The sequence below is a fragment of the Anopheles stephensi genome, chromosome 3 (genome assembly GCF_013141755.1).
Source record: "Anopheles stephensi strain Indian chromosome 3, UCI_ANSTEP_V1.0, whole genome shotgun sequence".
Classification (NCBI taxonomy): Eukaryota; Metazoa; Arthropoda; class Insecta; order Diptera; family Culicidae; genus Anopheles; species Anopheles stephensi.
The window spans coordinates 37578281-37596728 of record NC_050203.1 but is presented as its reverse complement, the minus strand read 5'-3'; the positions used below and the strand labels follow the sequence as shown (position 1 = coordinate 37596728).

General features: G+C 44.1%; 3 protein-coding genes and 1 long non-coding RNA gene across 4 annotated transcripts in view; 3 read left to right on the top strand and 1 right to left on the bottom strand.

The window, feature by feature from the left end:
* LOC118511839 overlaps window positions 1-6454 on the top strand; it is a 39432-nt gene extending 32978 nt beyond the window's left edge. Inside the window, exon 2 of the long non-coding RNA XR_004906178.1 lies at window positions 4950-6454. This is a non-coding gene — a long non-coding RNA (uncharacterized LOC118511839). The remainder of the gene's footprint in view (window positions 1-4949) is intronic.
* Window positions 6455-7868: 1414 nt separating this feature from the next.
* Window positions 7869-8647, bottom strand: LOC118511838. Its single transcript, XM_036055383.1, has 2 exons — window positions 8464-8647; window positions 7869-8400 (listed from the first exon to the last, which is right to left on the bottom strand). The coding sequence occupies exons 1-2, from the start codon at window positions 8508-8510 to the stop codon at window positions 7983-7985; spliced, it is 465 nt and encodes a 154-aa protein (XP_035911276.1). The 5' UTR covers window positions 8511-8647; the 3' UTR covers window positions 7869-7982.
* Window positions 8648-8748: 101 nt separating this feature from the next.
* LOC118511837 (DNA polymerase epsilon subunit 4) lies at window positions 8749-9622 on the top strand. Its single transcript, XM_036055382.1, has 2 exons — window positions 8749-9214; window positions 9288-9622. Exons 1-2 carry the CDS (start codon window positions 8815-8817, stop codon window positions 9554-9556), a joined length of 669 nt encoding a protein of 222 aa, XP_035911275.1. The 5' UTR covers window positions 8749-8814; the 3' UTR covers window positions 9557-9622.
* A 383-nt stretch (window positions 9623-10005) lies between these two features.
* Window positions 10006-17866, top strand: LOC118511836 (CTD small phosphatase-like protein 2). Its single transcript, XM_036055381.1, has 6 exons — window positions 10006-10144; window positions 12932-14928; window positions 14990-15381; window positions 15458-15577; window positions 15658-15760; window positions 15844-17866. Exons 2-6 carry the CDS (start codon window positions 12937-12939, stop codon window positions 15907-15909), a joined length of 2673 nt encoding a protein of 890 aa, XP_035911274.1. The 5' UTR covers window positions 10006-10144; window positions 12932-12936; the 3' UTR covers window positions 15910-17866.
* Window positions 17867-18448: the final 582 nt, after the last annotated feature.

The following is an 18448-nucleotide window of genomic DNA, read 5'->3' as shown; positions in this document are numbered from 1 at the left end:
ACTGCCGTTTCATTCACCGATAGAAGGCTTTCTGTTCATGTTTCGTGAGTCACCAGTAACGTGAGACAGTGCATGAATTCGATCTATGAACATATAACATCACTGAATACTTCCTTATCACTATTTGACAATAGAAGTAAATAGTTTCGCACCGATTGAAGGTGAAGTTTTGCCTACGTATTCTGTTCGTCCGGCACAAGTGATACGTGTTGAAATAAAAATGGCTTCGTATAAGAGACCTCGCGTAGGGGAAGCTCCTTGCAGGAGCTCCTTGAAGTGGAAAGGACTTGAGAGGGCATCTACAGCAGATTAGATGCAGTGGCGGATCAACCTAAGAGCGGAAGGAGCGGCCGCTCGGGGCCTCATCGGTCAGGGGGGCCTCGTCGGTAGTTGTTTCCCTCTAAAATCACAATTAGAAGGGCCTCGACTGCCAATCCGCACGGGGCTGATTTGATTTCTCGGCCATATCCGACTTCCAACTTCCAAATTTCGCCCAGGAACCTACTCTAGTCAACGAATTGGTTTCTTGTTTTTTAAACAAGGACTTCATTAAATCTTTTTATTCCGAAGCTGTGACCCGGGAATTGCTAAACAACTAAATGATTGCGACAATTTTTTTTTAAACTTGCTATGCTTTTTCCATATTGTGGATCGTTTAAACCTAAAACAAGTCTCAAGGCTAGTAGTCATTTAAAGCGCTGCTTTATAAACCTGCACTTATTGTTTTGCCCGCCACTGTACTAAATGTATCCGCTCGGTTACAATTACTGTGCCCATTGTTCGTCGTCTGCCATCCTGCTCTGCTGCGACTCCTCACTGACCGGAATAATTGTCCACCCGAGGTAATTACGTTTACGTTTCACCGCAAACCAATCATCTGGCCCGTTTTTCGCGGATTCTGCGCCACATTCGTGGTCTGCCGGTCAGTTGATCTTGGTGTGGCAACGATCAGCTTTCAGATTTCGTGAATTACCATTACCATCCGGCCAGGCTTCATTTCATTTTTATTTTATTTCATTTTGCTCATTTGCTTGTCTCACCTGCCGCATCTTGCCGCTAAGCATCACCCGCGTAACCGTACCCTCGGCCCCCTGCAACGTGGTGCGATTTTAATCCGCAACGTTGACGTGACCTTTTGCCGGGTTGGGTGTGAGTGGTTGAGCGGTGACCGGACCGGACAGGGGGTTGAAAGAAAGACTCTTTCCCGGTCGCATTACATTTTTCTCGATCGTCTCGCTGGCTCGCTTTTTCCGCCTGTGGCCTGTGGCTTTTCCCGTGCCTGGTCCGTCCGACGGCCCCGGCTCGGTAAGTGGTTTGACTTTGATTTTTGCTTATTATTATTTATGCCTCATTTTGCCTGGCCCGCACCCACGAATCGGCCGCCACCTAGTGCATATTATTATAAGGGGTGAATTATGCACCTTTGTTGCCCGCGGGAATGTGCATCGCAGTGCTGCACCGGCGACCGGGGTTATCCCGACTCATTCCACCGCATTTCCACAAGATGTTGACCGAGTGGCATTAAGCGGATCGGTTCATAATTTCTACGGACACCCCATGTTTCATCTTCTGGAGGCTTCACTTAAGCGAGACTCGTAGCGATGTGATGCGATGATATCTTGGTGCAGCGATTGCATTTAGTGCATCCACATTTTACTCTACTCAAAAGGTTCATCAAATTAGTCGGAAGAGTAACCGCAGATGTAGATCAGGATTTTTTGACGTCGAAATAAATCTATTTACTGGGGCTAGCACATTGATATGCAGCAAACAACGGTTCCGGCAGCTCATTATAAAACTTGCGTGCCTGTACAGGCTTATTAACGCCCGGCGGTGATTTTTCGTACACGGCCAGGAAAGACTCATTTCATTTGCACGAAAATTACACGATCACCAACGCGCGCGCGGACACGGGGAATGAAAATTGGAAACAACTTTATGGTTCCACGGAATTTGATCGATGCTTCTTCTCCGGCCGTCCGGCCATTGCTCCGATTCGCGGTTAGTATCGCTCGCCGGTTGTTTTTTTTTTTTGCTGATCCCAGTTAATAATGATCTGGGCTCTCCCTCCCAACCCGGCCAGCTGATATGCAATGTTGATCGCGTTCATGACGCAGGTTTCCTCCCCTCGTGCGGGCTGGCCCGGGTGGTGGTAGGTGATGACGATGCTGCCCTTAAGCATAAATTAAAGAAGAATGTTTCCACGGCTGTTGCGAGCGAGCGAGCGTGCGGATCACGGAGCAGTGCTGTGGAAAATGGGTGGCAGTTGGGAGAGGGAGGCTGCGAGATGAGACACCCATTAATAAAAGCACCCGCGCCTCATTTCTTGAGCCCGGGATCATCCCCGGGGCGGGGTTTGGCGGGTTTTTCGTGAGCCGATTGGGGGAGCACACAATACCACAACAATCGGGGCAGAGCGTTTGTGGTGAAGCTTGCGCGCATGCAGTTCGCAACGTTGAGATTGAGGCACGGAAAAACTCATTAATTTTCTGGTGGAGCAAAAATTATTTTTCAATTTAAACACTCGTGCGTGAATTTTGTAAATTTCACCACATGCTCGGGGGTCTGTATGTGGTTAACGTTGATTTTTTTCTGCCGAGTAAAAATAGCTCTTGTTCACTAGGAAAGCATATACTTTCTGTTCATTTTATCTATACATTTTGTTCTTGCAAGAAACATTATAACAACAAATTGTTTCCAAAAAACGAATAAGAAAATATTTACAGTGAAAAATGTAATTATGATCGAAAAACCGAAATTTCTTTTTATATTTTCGTTGAAAATATTTTACATAAATTGGACAAAAATTCAAATAAACTTTTGCTCAATCATGTTTGTGATTAAACTGTAAATTAAAACAATTTACAATTTACAACAAATTCTAAATAACATAAATTGGTTGCTTTATAAATTCAAAAGGATCTCGTCCATACTATAGGCTGAACTAACAACAAGCTGATTAAGGTCTGGTTAGAAGCGTCCCAAATAATCTTACTAAAGGAGTGTAAATAACCGTTAAAATCTCAGTACCTTCGATCCACTACGATCCATTACCGATATGAATGGCATCAAAGGATATCAGACGACTGGACATGAGTCCGGTGTCATTATCTGGAAGCGACTAGCCTAGCGATGCTGACAAGCTTCCATATTGAATCATATTAGGCGCTTTATCGACTTGACTCTACATTAAAACTCGACAATGTATTTAATACGAGCTCAGTGTATTTAATTTCGCTCCCTACCGGCTCTTCTTATGCTCGATGATTTACAAAACATATGTCTTATGGCAGTAACGCAGCTGCTTGTCATAATCGTCGTAATAGTAAACGTTTGCAAATTTTAACTCTTCTCACCGTTTACGGGGCGGTCCGGTGGCCGAGGCGACAGCGGTGTAGGTCTTCAAATTGTTGCTGGACCGGGGTTCAAATCCCATCCAGAACGCCTCTCCGTACGCAGGGCTGACTACTATGCTACGGGTAAAATCAAGTCAAAGCAAGTCAGAAATAACAGGAGAAGAAGCCGTTAACGATTAGTTTTTACTCCATCCCTGCAATGTAGAGAATTGGAAAAGGCCCTTCGATTAAGGATTGTCGAAAAAAAAACTTTATTAATCGCTGCTTACGGTTTAGTTAAGTAAGATCAGTTAGTCTCTTAAGAATATTCTTCACGAGCCCTGTCATCCGATCATTCTGTGTGATTATCCATCTCTTCGAAATGGAAGTCTTCGATTGGGGATTTTGTAGAACAATGCCCCTTCTTGCCCCCAACCTGTCTTTACTGTACTTTATAAATGCTACAGCGCCTGGGCCAGATTACCAGGTTTTCTCATCAACCTCTGGATCCATTTACCGGTATTAGTAAAATTGTTGATGATTGTAAAGATATTGAAAACTTAATTGTCATTAACTACACTAGTTAAAAGTCCGTTACTGTCTCCAATTTTATTAAAGTTGGAGTATGGACGAATAATCTGGCGCTTATGCCAAGTTACTAAGGGTTTCCATTAAGCCATATATAGCTAACGTAATAAAAAAATATATCATGATCGTCAACTTTATCTCTCCAAGATACATATCATACATCAGACATACATACATAAATACTATAGGAAAATATCTTCCAAAGTAGATCTCGGCTAGCTATCCGCCATATGCGCTTCAAATGAAGTGATAAGGCACTTAAAATTAGTCTGTATATACCGAACCTAGCCTGGGAGTTTTCCTGAGGATAAACAGAGACAAGTCTTAAATCAATTAAAAACCGACCATTTTTGCAGTTATATTCTTTGAAGAGACAACTGTTCCTAGTACTTCGTATCTATTTATCCCCAAACATATTTAACGGTCGATTGTCTAGAAGCGACCCTTTATGCAAATAATCAGCAGCAAATCGCATCATACGATACAAATCATACGTTCGCAGGCACTTTAGCCCTAAACTGAACACGATTGAGCTTGATTGGTGCGATTTTCTTCTAGCACCCGATTGATTATCTGCTGGAAAGTCTCTCACCATTTCTCAGCACATGCTTCCTGCAGCTACCATCGGCTCCCATCCAACATTCCGTCGGTGCACAATAATTACTCACGATCATAACATTCGTATCATTGCGCATGCCTCGCCTAATCCGAGTCCGCAGCCCGTTGGCGAATGAAATGCGTTACCAATTCGGCCCGTTTTGCCATGGCCGGGCAAAGGTTCGTTTGGATGGATTCGTTTTTATTCCTATTGCAAGATTTTTCCCGCTAGCAGTCGCTCTCATTTGGTCTCGCAGAAAAGCCACGCTGGGAAAGTGTGGACTCCACCAAAGGGTGGAGTGGGCGAACGTACAAACGTGATTTGATGAGTGTAAGGAATTTTAACTAATTTAAGCCCCTTTCTTCTCTTATTTACTTCCATGGCATCACGGTTTCGGCGGATCGGTCGAATTGACTGCAAACACCCAGATATCGTTTGTGGCAGCAGCAGCAGCAGCACCTAGCACGGATGGTAATCGATTGTTTACGGTGCTACACTGGTGGATCACCCTGGGGGTTGATCGGAAGCTAGTGGTCAAATCGTCGGTTAGAGCCGCCCGCAATCGTGCCCAAACTGGAGCCCACCATAGCAAAGACAGGGAACCGTACACCGGGATTGGGTTTGCTTGCGGACGGATCGAACGGACGATCCGAAGCTGACCGAAAACTACTTCATGGAAGGAGCTGCCACCAGAGAGAATCTCTTCAGTATGCTGCATACGACGATCGCGGACACACTACTTGGTGGTTCTACAGCACGGCAACAACACTACACTGCGTTAATCCGCTGCGAGGCTCATTAGGTTGAAGTTTCAGTAACGGATCTACTGCAGCTTTCCTCCTATAAGAACAGCTCTGTTTTACTAATATAGCAGCTTTTTTCTCCATTTCTTCACAACAACATGTCCTTGGTTGTCCTCGAACAATTTCAAACATGACCGTTACAAGTGATGGAAAAACAAAAAGCGAGGTTTGTTTTTCCATGCTTACACGCGAAATGGGAGACTGCCCATCGAGGACGATCAGGACCATTTTAATTGTATAGGGGATATAGAATGTAAGCCACAAATATTGCTGGTTGATAAAGATACGAGTCGGTGAAATGAATGTTCACGCTTAAGTTTTCCCTTTTCACCGCGCTCCAAACACCGAATCCATTGCATTAAACTGATCGAGCCACACCGAGAACATCCGATGGAAAAGGGAAAGCTTAAGCGTTTCATTCTCTTTGCACTCGTTTAAATCTTTAGCAATCATCAATACAAAAATAAGGTTTCTCTGTTTTTTTTTTCTCTAGGATTGAAGTTGAAGTTTGAGCATGTTAGGCGATGTTGTATCATAGTTTCTATTGCGTAGCAGTAGTGAGACGCCAGGAGCCAGCTGGCGCCACGTTTTCTTCGGATGTGTTTTTCGTTTTCCATATTTTCCAGCAAAATGATGGCTTTTGCTGAAGAAAAGAGAGGCAGGAACATTCACAAAACATTTGATGCGAGGATATACTTTAGAATGTAGAACGCAGCGTACAGCTGAGTTATTTGCGATCTTTTTAAATGCTTATCCACAAGATACTACAATTACTACTATGCTTTGCTAAATGGTCGGTGATAGTGGACGAGGTGTGCACCGATGAATGCACACATTGTTGCACCGAATGGTGACTAAACAATCGTTTTTTTTTTTAATTGTTTGCTGAACAGCAACTACAAATTAGTGGATAGAATGGTATTAATTGCCGACATGTGAGGAGTTAACAACAACAACAACAAAAAAACCGGCATGCCAAGGATGGAGCAGAGCCCGTTGAAACACAACACAAATGATAAAAAACGGAAGAATTTCAAACCCCGCATTTAGAACGTAAGTGTACATCAAGCTAGAAAATGATGTGAAGTATACACAAAGGCAAATAAAAGCATATAGTTTACAAAACCGGCTCGGAACGTGTTTGCTGTTTTTTACTTATGCGAATTATTCTTAAAAAAATATAATTTGTACGTTAGTTTTAGAGTGAATAAATATCATCCGAAATATAGCTGAACAATTGAATTTCTGGAGATTATCTTAAGGAATATCAGGACATTTGCCATGCGAGAAAACTCTCCATTGAAGAAATCCATCGCAATGTTGGTCCTCAGATCAGATCAGGTAGCTCAGGTTTCGGGCTCTCACGTGATCGTGAGTTGAAGCCCTTCTGGACCATCTATTCTTGTGTAGAATTGATTATCCCAACTTATCCACTCTTCCGGTTCTTAACAGTCTTAGTTTAAGTAGGTCGGACGTTAGCTTCCGCCAATCCAATATCCCAACCTTCCTGGCCATTTCGTCTCGGACCTCGAATACTTCCTACTGTGCACAAGGATGGCCGAAAAATTATTTTAACCCGGCTGGGTTGTCCAGTGTGATTCTTAAGAAATGCCCAATCCATCAGAACCTGGCAATCTAATTTGCTGTTCAATAGTGAGGTCATCAGCGTATAGATCTCGTTAATGTAGCCTTCCACACATCGTCCAAAAACCCTTCAGAGCATCTTCCTTTTGTACGCACCTTATTGAATTACGAGGTAAGCTATCCAGTTTCGGATATAATCAAATCAAGAATGGCCAAGAATGAAAGAAATAGGTACTCCCACCTTAATAGAACTGAAATAATGGCACATTTTCTTTCTTGAATGCTTTCGAGTAAAGTTAAAAAAAAAATCTTTTAAAAACTTGCTGATTTTCCTAATGAAGCTACCCAGCAAGTTATATGCAGCGGTGTCGCCGCCAACAACCCATACTGAAACCCGCTGACAAAGATCAAACGAGCTTGCTCTAGATACGACCGCCGGACCAAATATCATCGTTCAAGCCATCGACGTAGAAGATCAGCAAGCCGCGTAAAAGGCCAGCAACCATCGTAGAAGACCAGTTAGCCGCCTATGACACAGAATCTGCTAACGATCGACTACCAATCGTTCTATATGCTACCAGCGATTGACAAACACATTCTAGTGATCGGAGTCGGTCAGTTAGCTGCTGAAGAAATCCGCTGACGATGGTTAACCGACCGAAACACCGCCGTTGTCAAACGACCGATTAAAACCAACGAGGCCTCACCGTTACCGAAGTACTGACGACACAGATACGAATGAGCAACACCACGACGGATCGACGAGGAAGGGAATGTAGGGTAGATAAATGTAGGTAAAATACTAGCTTAAAAGACCATTTTTGGGTCAATAAATTGTCTTTTGTCAGTTAAACTTCAAGGAGAGTGGTCGTTTTTGTTATAGCAGCTAAGAATTCTGGAAGAAACCTTTCACTAAGTTGTAAGTGAATAATAAACGATTGGGATTTTCAACTACCGAACTTAAACTTTGACTGTCGTTTTTATTGTTAAAGCAACACACTATAGGCTAGATTATGATACACAAGGATGATTCCGCTTAGAGTTTATCATCGATTTACATCACTTTGCTCTTCTCTAATTAGCAGTTTCAAAGTTCATACCCAACTCCTTCATCCTGTTCTCGATATCGAGCGTTGGTAGCCCATTTTCCTTGTTGTAATGGTAGCTAACAATGAGCTGCTTTTCTTCCAGTCCAGGAACATGCTCGAAAAGTGACCGGCCCAAGCCTTCGTCAATATCGTTTTCCTCTCGTAGAATGCAGAAGTAAATCAGAAATATCGCTACACTAAAGTTTACCACGTACGGTTGAAACCAAGGAACGTCCTGTCCCTTCGGCCCTTCCCGGCTTCGTTGTGCTGTCCAGCGGGACGCTTGACTTCCAAAGTATTTGATAGGTTCGTTGTTAACTTCCTCTTTGGTATCAGCTTGCTTTTTATTGGTAGCGCTCTGTGAGAAATTGGTCGATACCGGCAGAAGCTTGCAGCGATGTGTGCTAAAAACGGAGAGAAAAAAGTAAACATAATTGGGTTCCATTTTCCGAATAGTAATGACTCACTTTTGGAGTAAAGACGCTAATCTTCGGACGGCTATAATTTGAGCCATATTACAAGCTAGACACGGCCGATTTTTATGATTTTAGTTACGATTTGACTAAAATTACACAATGTTGTGATGGGACTTTGTTGTGATATTTTCCGATTGTTGCTTTTTTTTCCTATCTGTTTTTGACATTTGTGTTGATCATGTATCATTTCTAAGAATAACATGCATCATTCGCATGAAGTAACGAAACCAAAGAAAATAAACGCGCGTTTTTGTTTTGTTTTTCCTCCCCGTTTTGCCTTTGTTGTTGGTGCCAGTTGAATTTTGGCGCCAGATTAAGCCACAAACCAAATTTAGCAAAACAATGGAAGATGCACAATTTTCCGAAGAATTATTCAGTACGCAGGATGAAGCCGTCTTTGGAAAAGTAAACTCCTCGCCGGAAGTGGTTTCGGAAAATCTAGCGGAGGAAAACAGTACACCCTTACCAATCGAAAACGAATCCGGCCCCGTTGCAAGTCAAGGACGTGGCTCGGTCGAGAAAGAAACTCCGGATCTCGTGTTTTCAGAGGATATCGATTTTGGAAACCACAGCGAAAAGGTGGCCGATGTGCCAGAAAAGTCTGCCGACGATGAACGAGAAGAGGAACCGGTTGCGAGAAACGATATAGAGGAAAATATTGCCGAAAGGAATGAAGCTGCCGAAGTGGAAGATGCCGGTGTGGCTGAACCTCCCAACGATGATAATGCTGCAAGCACAAAAGGTAGCTCGAGTGGCAGATAGATATGTGAAGGTATGCCGATTGTTTGATATTTTATGACTAAATCTTCCTTCAGTTTTAGCTGCGCCGGAAGAACGATTGGCCACGTTTCCATTTGCCCGCATAAAGCAAATAATGAAGCTAGATCCTGATGTTGGAATCGTAACGGCAGAAGCAATCTTTGTGGTAACCAAAGCGGCCGAACTGTTTCTTCAAACGCTGGCCAAAGATGCGAGCTCCCATACACTTACCTCGAAAAAGAAAACGATGAGTAAAAGGGACGTGGAAGTAGCGATAGATAATGTGGACGCCTTGATGTTTCTCGAAGGGATGATGAATGTGTAACGTTTTGTGGGAGAGTGAAGGAACTATTTGTAAGTCATTTTATTATTAAAGAAAGTATTTTTCATACCTACTGGCTTCCTTACATTAGAAAAACTATTTCTGAATGCGTATCTCGATTCTGCTTGAGTCTGGATTGAACACACATTCCGTTGCAAAACGAAACATCAGGCCCGCAAGTGCTTCTTAATTCAGTTCGCTTCATACACTTCTAAAATTAACAAAAAAGCCAAATTTAATAAATAATAGTTAAGATTTCTTCAAAAACTCATGCAAAAGATAAGGTAGCCGCCGCTTTTATCTATTTACCTTGACCACCATCGGCGGCTATTTGAAAGCGATGCGATCACACACACACTAGCCCAAAATTCATATGCTAGACCGTGTACGTACACACCACCAACACTGGCACCGCGGCGGGTATGGTGTACGTGATCTCGCACCAGTTTGATGTCAAAAGAGTAGCCATTTTAGAAAATCAAAACAGTGAAAATTCTGTGCGAGCGCGTGAAAGCGCAAAATTCGGTGTACAGTCGGTGATGAGTGCGTTAGAAATGTTTTGAACGGACTGGGAAGTGTGTGCCGTGCAAGGTAAGTGTAAAGTTTCCCGGTGGTTGGTGTACGTTTCGCACGAAAAAGCATTTCGTACGGTTTGCTTGTACGGTGCACGGGTGAAACTCTTTTCGCGGCGAAACTGACTAATCGGCGTGCGTTCTCGGGGCTCGCTACTGTGTGTAGGGAAAGCGTCAGGTGTAATCGGGAAACATTCCAAACATTGCGCTGCACTAGCCCTTCGGTATGGAAATAATCGATATCGGAAGATTGTAGAATCGTTTGCTTTTGCTCGCTTGCAGTTTGAGATACAAAAAAGCAAAAAGCAAAAAACGCGCCAGTATCATGAATAGTTAACCTGGTGGGGCGATAGTCGTGTGGTTCAGAGCATGCGGAGAGAGCCGTCCGTAATACAAGCGCGCTTTAGCGTCGTCCTCTAAAGGGTTGGGCGCGCGCGGGAGGCGTTCAGAAGCAAATTTGTTTATAATCAAATATCTGCTTATTGTAGGGAAGAAGAACACATAGTAAGTGCGCCCGAGCTCGCCTCGAAACCGCGGGCAAAAAGCACGCGAGCGAGTGTATCGCGCTGTGCTCTGCGAGTCGAAGAAAAAAGACTCGATTAGCGCCTAAAATAAGATGTGCGTGCGTGAATGCGCGTGTGTGTCTTCGCGAGGTGGAAAAAAGAAAACAAACTCTGAACCACAGTGACGGCGTGTGACGGTGTGGTGGGAAGAGTATTTTGTTGTCAGCTAGCGGCAGCGGGTGGAGGCGTTGGTGGTGGTGGTGGGAAAAGGGCGAGAGGCAAACAGCACGCGAAATATCGCGCGACAAAGCAGCGAAAATGAGAATAAAAACAGAAATCAGCGCGTTTTGTTTGTGGCGGCGATGATGCTTCACGGCCAGCAGCATCCACAGTGGAAGGAGAAAACTGCATCGCAGAGATCGCTCTAGAAGGCTCTCGCTTCTTCCAATTTCTCTTGCACGCGCTTCCCTCTCGCTTACACTCGCGCACGGTACGCGAAGGGCGAGCCTTTTCTCCCTTCTGTTCGTGCATGGTTGAATTCATCTGTTGCCGCGCGAACAATCCGCTTTTCACCTGATTCTTCCCGCACAGAGGCACACGGTGGTGCACACTTTCGCTACGGAACATCGGGTTGCATTTTCACTGTCGCGCGCCTTGGTTCCGGAACCGAAGTTTCACCAGCATTATTGCTGCGGTGTGGATCTGCTTCCTTTAAATAGGGCTCGTTGTTTGGCCTGTTTTAAAGGCCCACGTTAGCCGATGGCGACGATGGCTGAGATTGATGTTATTCCAATAGGTTGTTAAACAGCAACGATTGCAACAAGGAAATAAATTATCGATAACTTATCTCTTTTTAATTTTATCGCAACGAAGATCAGTGCAATTGCATGGAGTTTTTTTTGAATACAAAGGAAACCCACGAGGAGAATAGCCGAGCTTGAATCGCACGTGAGAGAAAAAGAGAGAGAGAGAGAGAAGTAACACCTTTTTTGCGTAAAAATCTCTACAACAAGAGAGTGCGCTTGTACTACAAACATACGCACACACACACATGCACATACGCGGAAGAGAGATATTGCGTGGATTACTCACGTTTTTTGGGCTAAAAATAGATTTTCTTGTCTTGTGACTAGGAGTTACAACGAAGCTCCTTCGTACCGCGCGCGTTTGACAAAAACGTGGTCCGTCTTCCGCGGAGTTAAGGAGTTGAGAAATCTTAACAAACACTGGCCCGGAAACTGGTGGACGGGCGATAGCGATTGATGGCGCGCGATTTGATGCGACAAACTTCCCGTGTCCTACACACGAGACGGGCACGCGCACTGTATTTGCTCCGTCCGTCCTCCGTCCAGTGCTTGCTTGCTTGTTTGCCTGCTTGGCAGGATATGATGATGCATGCAGTTTGCGATCGTGTAATGAATAAGAGTTGGCCATGAGAATATTTAAATTACTTGTTTGATGGTGGGCAGGTGTAACGGTAGATTCTGCAATACTACACACAACACGTTGTTGCTGTGGATGATTGATTAAAGCAGTTTTTTTACTATGTCACTACACTGCTACAACCTCGGAAGGTGTTGGAGTCATGTTACTTACTGGATTCCTTCACATGATACTATCATCAATAAACTATCTAGTAGCTGTATAGTCATGTCAAGTCCTGCGTACAGAGGGATTTATAGTACTTGTTCGAATGGGATTCGAGACCAAGTTCTGTCGGGTGAAAGATTGGCATTGCAACCGCCTTTGCCATCAGTGCACTTCGTACCGACAGTGGTTTAGCTGATGTAATATCTCACTTTATTTCACGATGCAATCGAGTTATGTTCTATAATGTAATTCTTAACGAAATATTAGGACGTTGTAATGTAAAGGCAAAAAAATTAAAATTTTGTATAATTTTGTGAACATATTAAATTTTTATAACAAAACGGCGTCAAAAAAATATTAAATTTTTATATATGTTTTAAAAACATTAAATTAATTGTTAAATGTATTAAAAACATTGAAAAAGTTAATGAAAGCTGGTAATATATCTATTGAATTCATTAACAAGTTTCCACTACATTTTATCAAAATTTTTAATACATTTTATTTATATAATTAACGGTTGAATATTTCTTTAATGTATTTTATGCTCATGCACTCATTTCGCCGTGAGTTTCCACACAACTTGTATGCACTTGCGCCAATAACACCTGTTTACACCCGGTCGAGAGTCATCTCGGCAGTACCTCATGTCGGTTAAAACGATAATATATAATAATGATAGTCGAACGTTGTGTATGCTTCTTCTTTTTTAGTCAAAATGTGGCTGCGAAGCGAAACTAGGGATCGACGGCTGCGCTCAAGTAGTACGCGAAACGCGGTCAAGTTTAAATCATCACTCAAGGTGGCTAGCCAAAAGGCAAAGAAGAGTCCTTCGTCCGCCGAACTCGTCCAGGTGTCCTCGTCCCGGCGCACCGTTTCATCCTCCGTGTCGAAATGCCGATCGGACGTATCGACGACGGTTGCCGAACCTTCGTCCACCGTGGTGTCGTCCAGGTGCAAAACCACTGCTGCATCGCCCATTACACCATCACGATCGATCGGCTCTAGGCGGACGGTGGCGGTGGCGTCGGGGGCGCCGGGGGCCGGTAAGGTAACGGCAAGAAACCATCGCCCAACTGCTGGCGGTGACGATGGTAAAGCAGACAGCCGCGACGCTGGTACGATTCCGGACGATTGCAAGGAGAACTGTTGGCAGGATAATAACGATCTCACCCTGTTCGATGGTGCCACCGTCATCGATCAGAAGCACTTTGAAGATTCACCCACACACTCCAGCTGCCCTGTGCAGCACCATCTGCCGGGAGAGAATGTTTCATCGAACAATGGGCCAGAGCATACCGACACGGGAGGCATGAACTATTCCACCGACCCTACCGCATGTGGATTATACTCGAAGAAAGTTACCGACGATCTGGGATCGGCCGAAGATGCGCTTAACCAGTTCGGTATAATTTCGTACGATTCCAACAAAAACACACTGTTGGGCCATCCGATCGTGTTGCCAGTACCGATGATCGGTACTACTTCGCTGGCGAGCAGCAGTAGTAGTAGTATGGCCGGTGCTGCCGCATCATCATCCCCATCGCAGGAAGAGCTGCAGCCGCTCAACTCCAAATGCGTCACCGAGTGCGACAGTACAACGGCGGACCTTGGCAGCGACGTGTCGGGCGGATGTATTAGTAGCGTTAAAGATGTAGTTAACAGCAGTTGCTGCGTGGAGGAGGAGGATACAATCCTGCTGCCATCCACATCATCGGAGGAAAGCTTTCCAAAGTCAAGTGCAATCATATCGTCTCAATCGCTAGATATCGTTGTGCCGGAGGTCGACTCAACCACGGACACCGTACCTCCGGATACGTCTTCTGTTAATCTTATTGCCGGCGATATGATCGCCTCTTTCCCGCTAACCACTTCTTCCATCGGAATGGCTGGTGGAGCGTCGATGTCGTCGTCGTCATCCTCGTCCTCGTCGTCTTCATCGTCGTCATCGTCCTCGTCGACATCCTCCACCTCCTCCTCGTCATCGTCGTCCTCGTGCAATACATCACTGGGCGCGGCGTCCGTATCGGCGGTGTCGCTGGCAGCTTCCTCACTGTCATCCAATTTCCAACCCATCGCGTACAGCAACTGTTCGTCGCTATCTACCGCCACTACCGGATACGAAGAGCAGCAACCCCAATCGAGCTATTCGCCGAGCCAGACGGCGGCGGCGGCGGCGGCCGTTGCGGTTGCGTCCGATTTGATTTCCATGTTCGACGAGGAACACTACAAAAATGCCACCGATCTCGGCCAGTACGCGGACTTTACGTACAACGCGCTGCTCACCCAAGCGCTGCTCAGCTGCGGCGATGCTGCTGCTGCGGCCGGGCTGAATTTGAGCTGCGGTCAAACGAGCGCCGACAGTTTGAACGATTCCGCCTTCTTTTCGTCGCTGAATACAACGGCCATCGAAAACCTGAAAGCGCTAACGTCCCTTTCGGGCATGGGCCATAACGTGGACGGGATGGTGCTGGATGAGAGTGCAAATCTGGCGGCGACCGTTGGCACGGCAGGATACATGACCGAGTATGGTGGTATGCATCAGGAGCAGCAGCAACAGCAGCATCACATGCAGCATCAGCGCGCAATGCACGGAACGGACCAGGAAACGCTGATCCACAATATCGAGTGCAATGAATCGATTCCGATGTGCGGTGATGATACCGAGGCAGCTATGCAGCTTGAAAATAACGAATGCATAGAAATGGACGTAAGTTTTTTTTAAGACATTTGAATAAAGAAGCAAATCATTAACATTTATTTTTCTCCAGGAATCGAACGACGGTCAGCACGACGATGCGGCTTACCGGGCCTTTGATCCTTACCTGTTCATCAAGCAGCTACCACCACTGACGTGCGAAATGCGTTCCAAGTGTCCTGCGTTGCCCCTCAAGACGCGGTCCAGCCCCGAGTTCAGTTTGGTGCTCGATCTCGATGAAACATTGGTTCACTGCAGTCTGATGGAGCTGTCCGACGCGAGCTTCAAGTTTCCGGTGCTATTCCAGGAGTGCAAGTACACGGTGTTTGTCCGCACCCGACCCTACTTTCGCGAGTTTCTCGAGAAGGTGTCGCAGATGTTCGAGGTGATACTCTTCACTGCCTCGAAGCGGGTCTACGCCGACAAGCTGCTCAATCTGCTAGATCCCGACCGCCGTCTCATTAAGTAAGTGTGCTCATTTTGGCCCCATTTTTTTCGGTTCGCCATAACTCATATTGCTTGTTTGTTATTGTTCTTGCAGATATCGTTTGTTCCGCGAGCATTGTGTGCTAGTCAACGGAAATTACATTAAAGATTTGACTATACTGGGCAGAGATCTCTCCAAAACCATTATCATAGATAATTCGCCCCAAGCATTTGGGTATGTATGGGCGATGCAGCAATGGTGCTTTTCGTGAAGAAATAGTTTAATAATTAAAAAATGTTTTTAAAATCTTCCAGCTATCAACTAGAGAACGGTATCCCGATCGAGAGTTGGTTCGTCGATCAAAGTGATTCGGAGCTGATGAAGATTTTACCGTTCCTGGAACGCCTAGTTGAAATGGTAAGCTTAAGTTCAGGACGATTATTACTATTTTCTCGTTCTAATAAACCTTTCTAACCTTCCTCTCTCTGCTTACCTTCCAGCGCGAAGATGTTCGTCCTCACATTCGTGAAAAGTTTCGACTGTTTTCGTTTTTACCACCCGACTAAGGACCTGCTTTCACGACCCCGGTCATACCTGTTGACGACGGGAAGTTAGTAGTAAATCTCACACCTTCATCGTATATAGTGCAGCTCGTTTGTATGCAACCTGTGTTTTATGTGAGCATTTTTTTTGTTTTCTTCTCCTAAAACGATCGTCACCTGTCACCGATGATGTGCGCAGTATATGATTGAAACGATTACTCAAGTAATATTTAATACGTACGACGCGCGTTTAGTTGACAGTGGGTAAATCTCTTTGCGTAAGCATACACAAGATAAAATCCAATCGTGGTGTAAAGTTATAGACGTACGAATGAACTCGTGGCAGGGGCACTCGGTGTGCGTGTGTGTGTGTTATTTGAATATACATTCATGTTTATGCAAACAAAAAAGTAGTATGACCGAGATATACGATAAGATGAAACCATTGTGCACAAGGCGTGTATAGTTTAAATGACAAATTTACTTAAGCAAAGCTAAAACTATAAGCTAAAACACACACACACACACACGAACTCATCCATTATAAATCCATCAACCACCAGCTACCACACATACTCGAAAAGGGAGCGGGAGCAGGCTAGAAAATTCGATTTAAAAATTAGTAATGGTGTAGCAATATGTCAGTAATGACTCTTAGAAGCTTAGCGTAAAAGAAAAACACACACACACAGTCCATTTCTTGGCGCCGTGCTCAAGGGTCGGATTGATGCATGCCACGTGCATACTTCCCTTGTGTGTGGTCATGATCATTTTGCTTTTGCTGATGAGTTAATTAATCCCGGTACCGATGAAATGTTCAGTACGCTGGGGTACAACGTACGCCAGGCAATGACGACGATAAATGCTACAGTAACGATCAAATCAAACAAACCCCCAACACGACGAATGCCATAGTGAAAACGGAGAACAAATTACGGAAATGTTAGTATCAGATGCATTACCGCTTACACTCGTGCGGCGGAAGTCGTGGACAGCACATGAATTTACAATACATATATCTCAATACAACACAGTTTAAATTCACTTAGTCTAAATGTAACATGATGAAACGTAATATTTAAACAGCGAGATTGCCCCAGAGAAGCGAGCGAGTGCTTTAGTTATATGATGGAATTCCTGGTTAAATTTGATCACACACACACACTCACACACAAATACGTAGTAGAAAGCAAGAAACGTAGACAGTTAATATTATGATTAGTACGATCAACGATTAACGAATGATCAAAATCCAACATTGTTACATGAAAATGTTCTCTTCCGTTTTCTTTTTGAAATATTGTAACCTAGCTTGTAACATGATACGTATATATATATTTTTTTATTTATTAACCTCCATGCAAATGACTTCAGCAATGTTTGTACAAAAAAAAGCAGCAATGGGATTACGAAAAAATGTTTCCACTTTACGGAGCATGCAATTGTTTTTGTTGACGAGAAGTGGTGGTAATGGGAGATACAAAGTAAGAGAAACCGATCATACTACGGAATCAAATGTGTGTAACTTTACTTTAAACTGTTTTCCTCTTCAACACCAGCAGCTATACAATCGTGCCACTTTTTGAAAAGGAAAAGGTACATTGTGACATTCTTCACGCTAAAGTGTAGACAGGAAAAGCTAAAAAACTTACACCGCTGCGTGTTTCATCATTTCGAAAGAGAAAATGTTACTAAAGGTCTACTACTACGGACGATGCGGAACATCTACGCTCCACCGTGGGCCGTTTTAGCGAAAAGGTTGTGATGCAGCATTTCATCAACTGATGATGTTCAACTTTTTGAAGCTACTCTGTTGTTTCTTGCATGTTCCGCTCATTTGTTTGTTTGAGCGAAAAATGAACTTTCACCATGAAAAAGGGGAGGCAATCTTTCTTCGTTCTTCCGTGTCTCATATTTGATTACCCTTTGTATTGATGAGAATTATTTCATATGTAATAAAAATTTATTTCTCTTAAAAAAATCCGCTGCAGCTGCAGTATCTTTAATCGGCTCCTAGTTTCATGATGACATTAGCTAGCCTGCTAATATTTCAAATCATCCGTCAATTTTGTGCAAATCGTAGATTAATTTGATGATTCGACTGCCGTTGATTGGCTTGATTGTAGTGTCTAGCTCGATGCAGTATTTAGGACTTATCAGCGCTACAGAACCTATAGACGTCAGATCCTCAGGCAATAATCCGTTCAGCAATCGAAACATAAAAACCATGGTTTTATATACAATTCTCTGCTCTACAGACATCAATTGTAGAATTTCTAGCATAACAGAGGACCGCGTATGTTGAGCGCAACCCAATATTAACCTCCTAATACGGTATTGTAAGCCGACAACCAGAATTAACGAGCAGAAATCGAAGTTTGGTGATAGGAGTGATTTATAGAGGTGAACATTCCCAAAACAATCACGATCATTCGCCAGCCTACTTATCCCAGTGATGACCCAGTCAATGTTAACATGGAACTTCATCTTGCCATATAAAATAACCCCCAAGTGTATAACCTGGCGAGTCCGCCCGATTCGTTCTGTATTGATTAGGATAGAT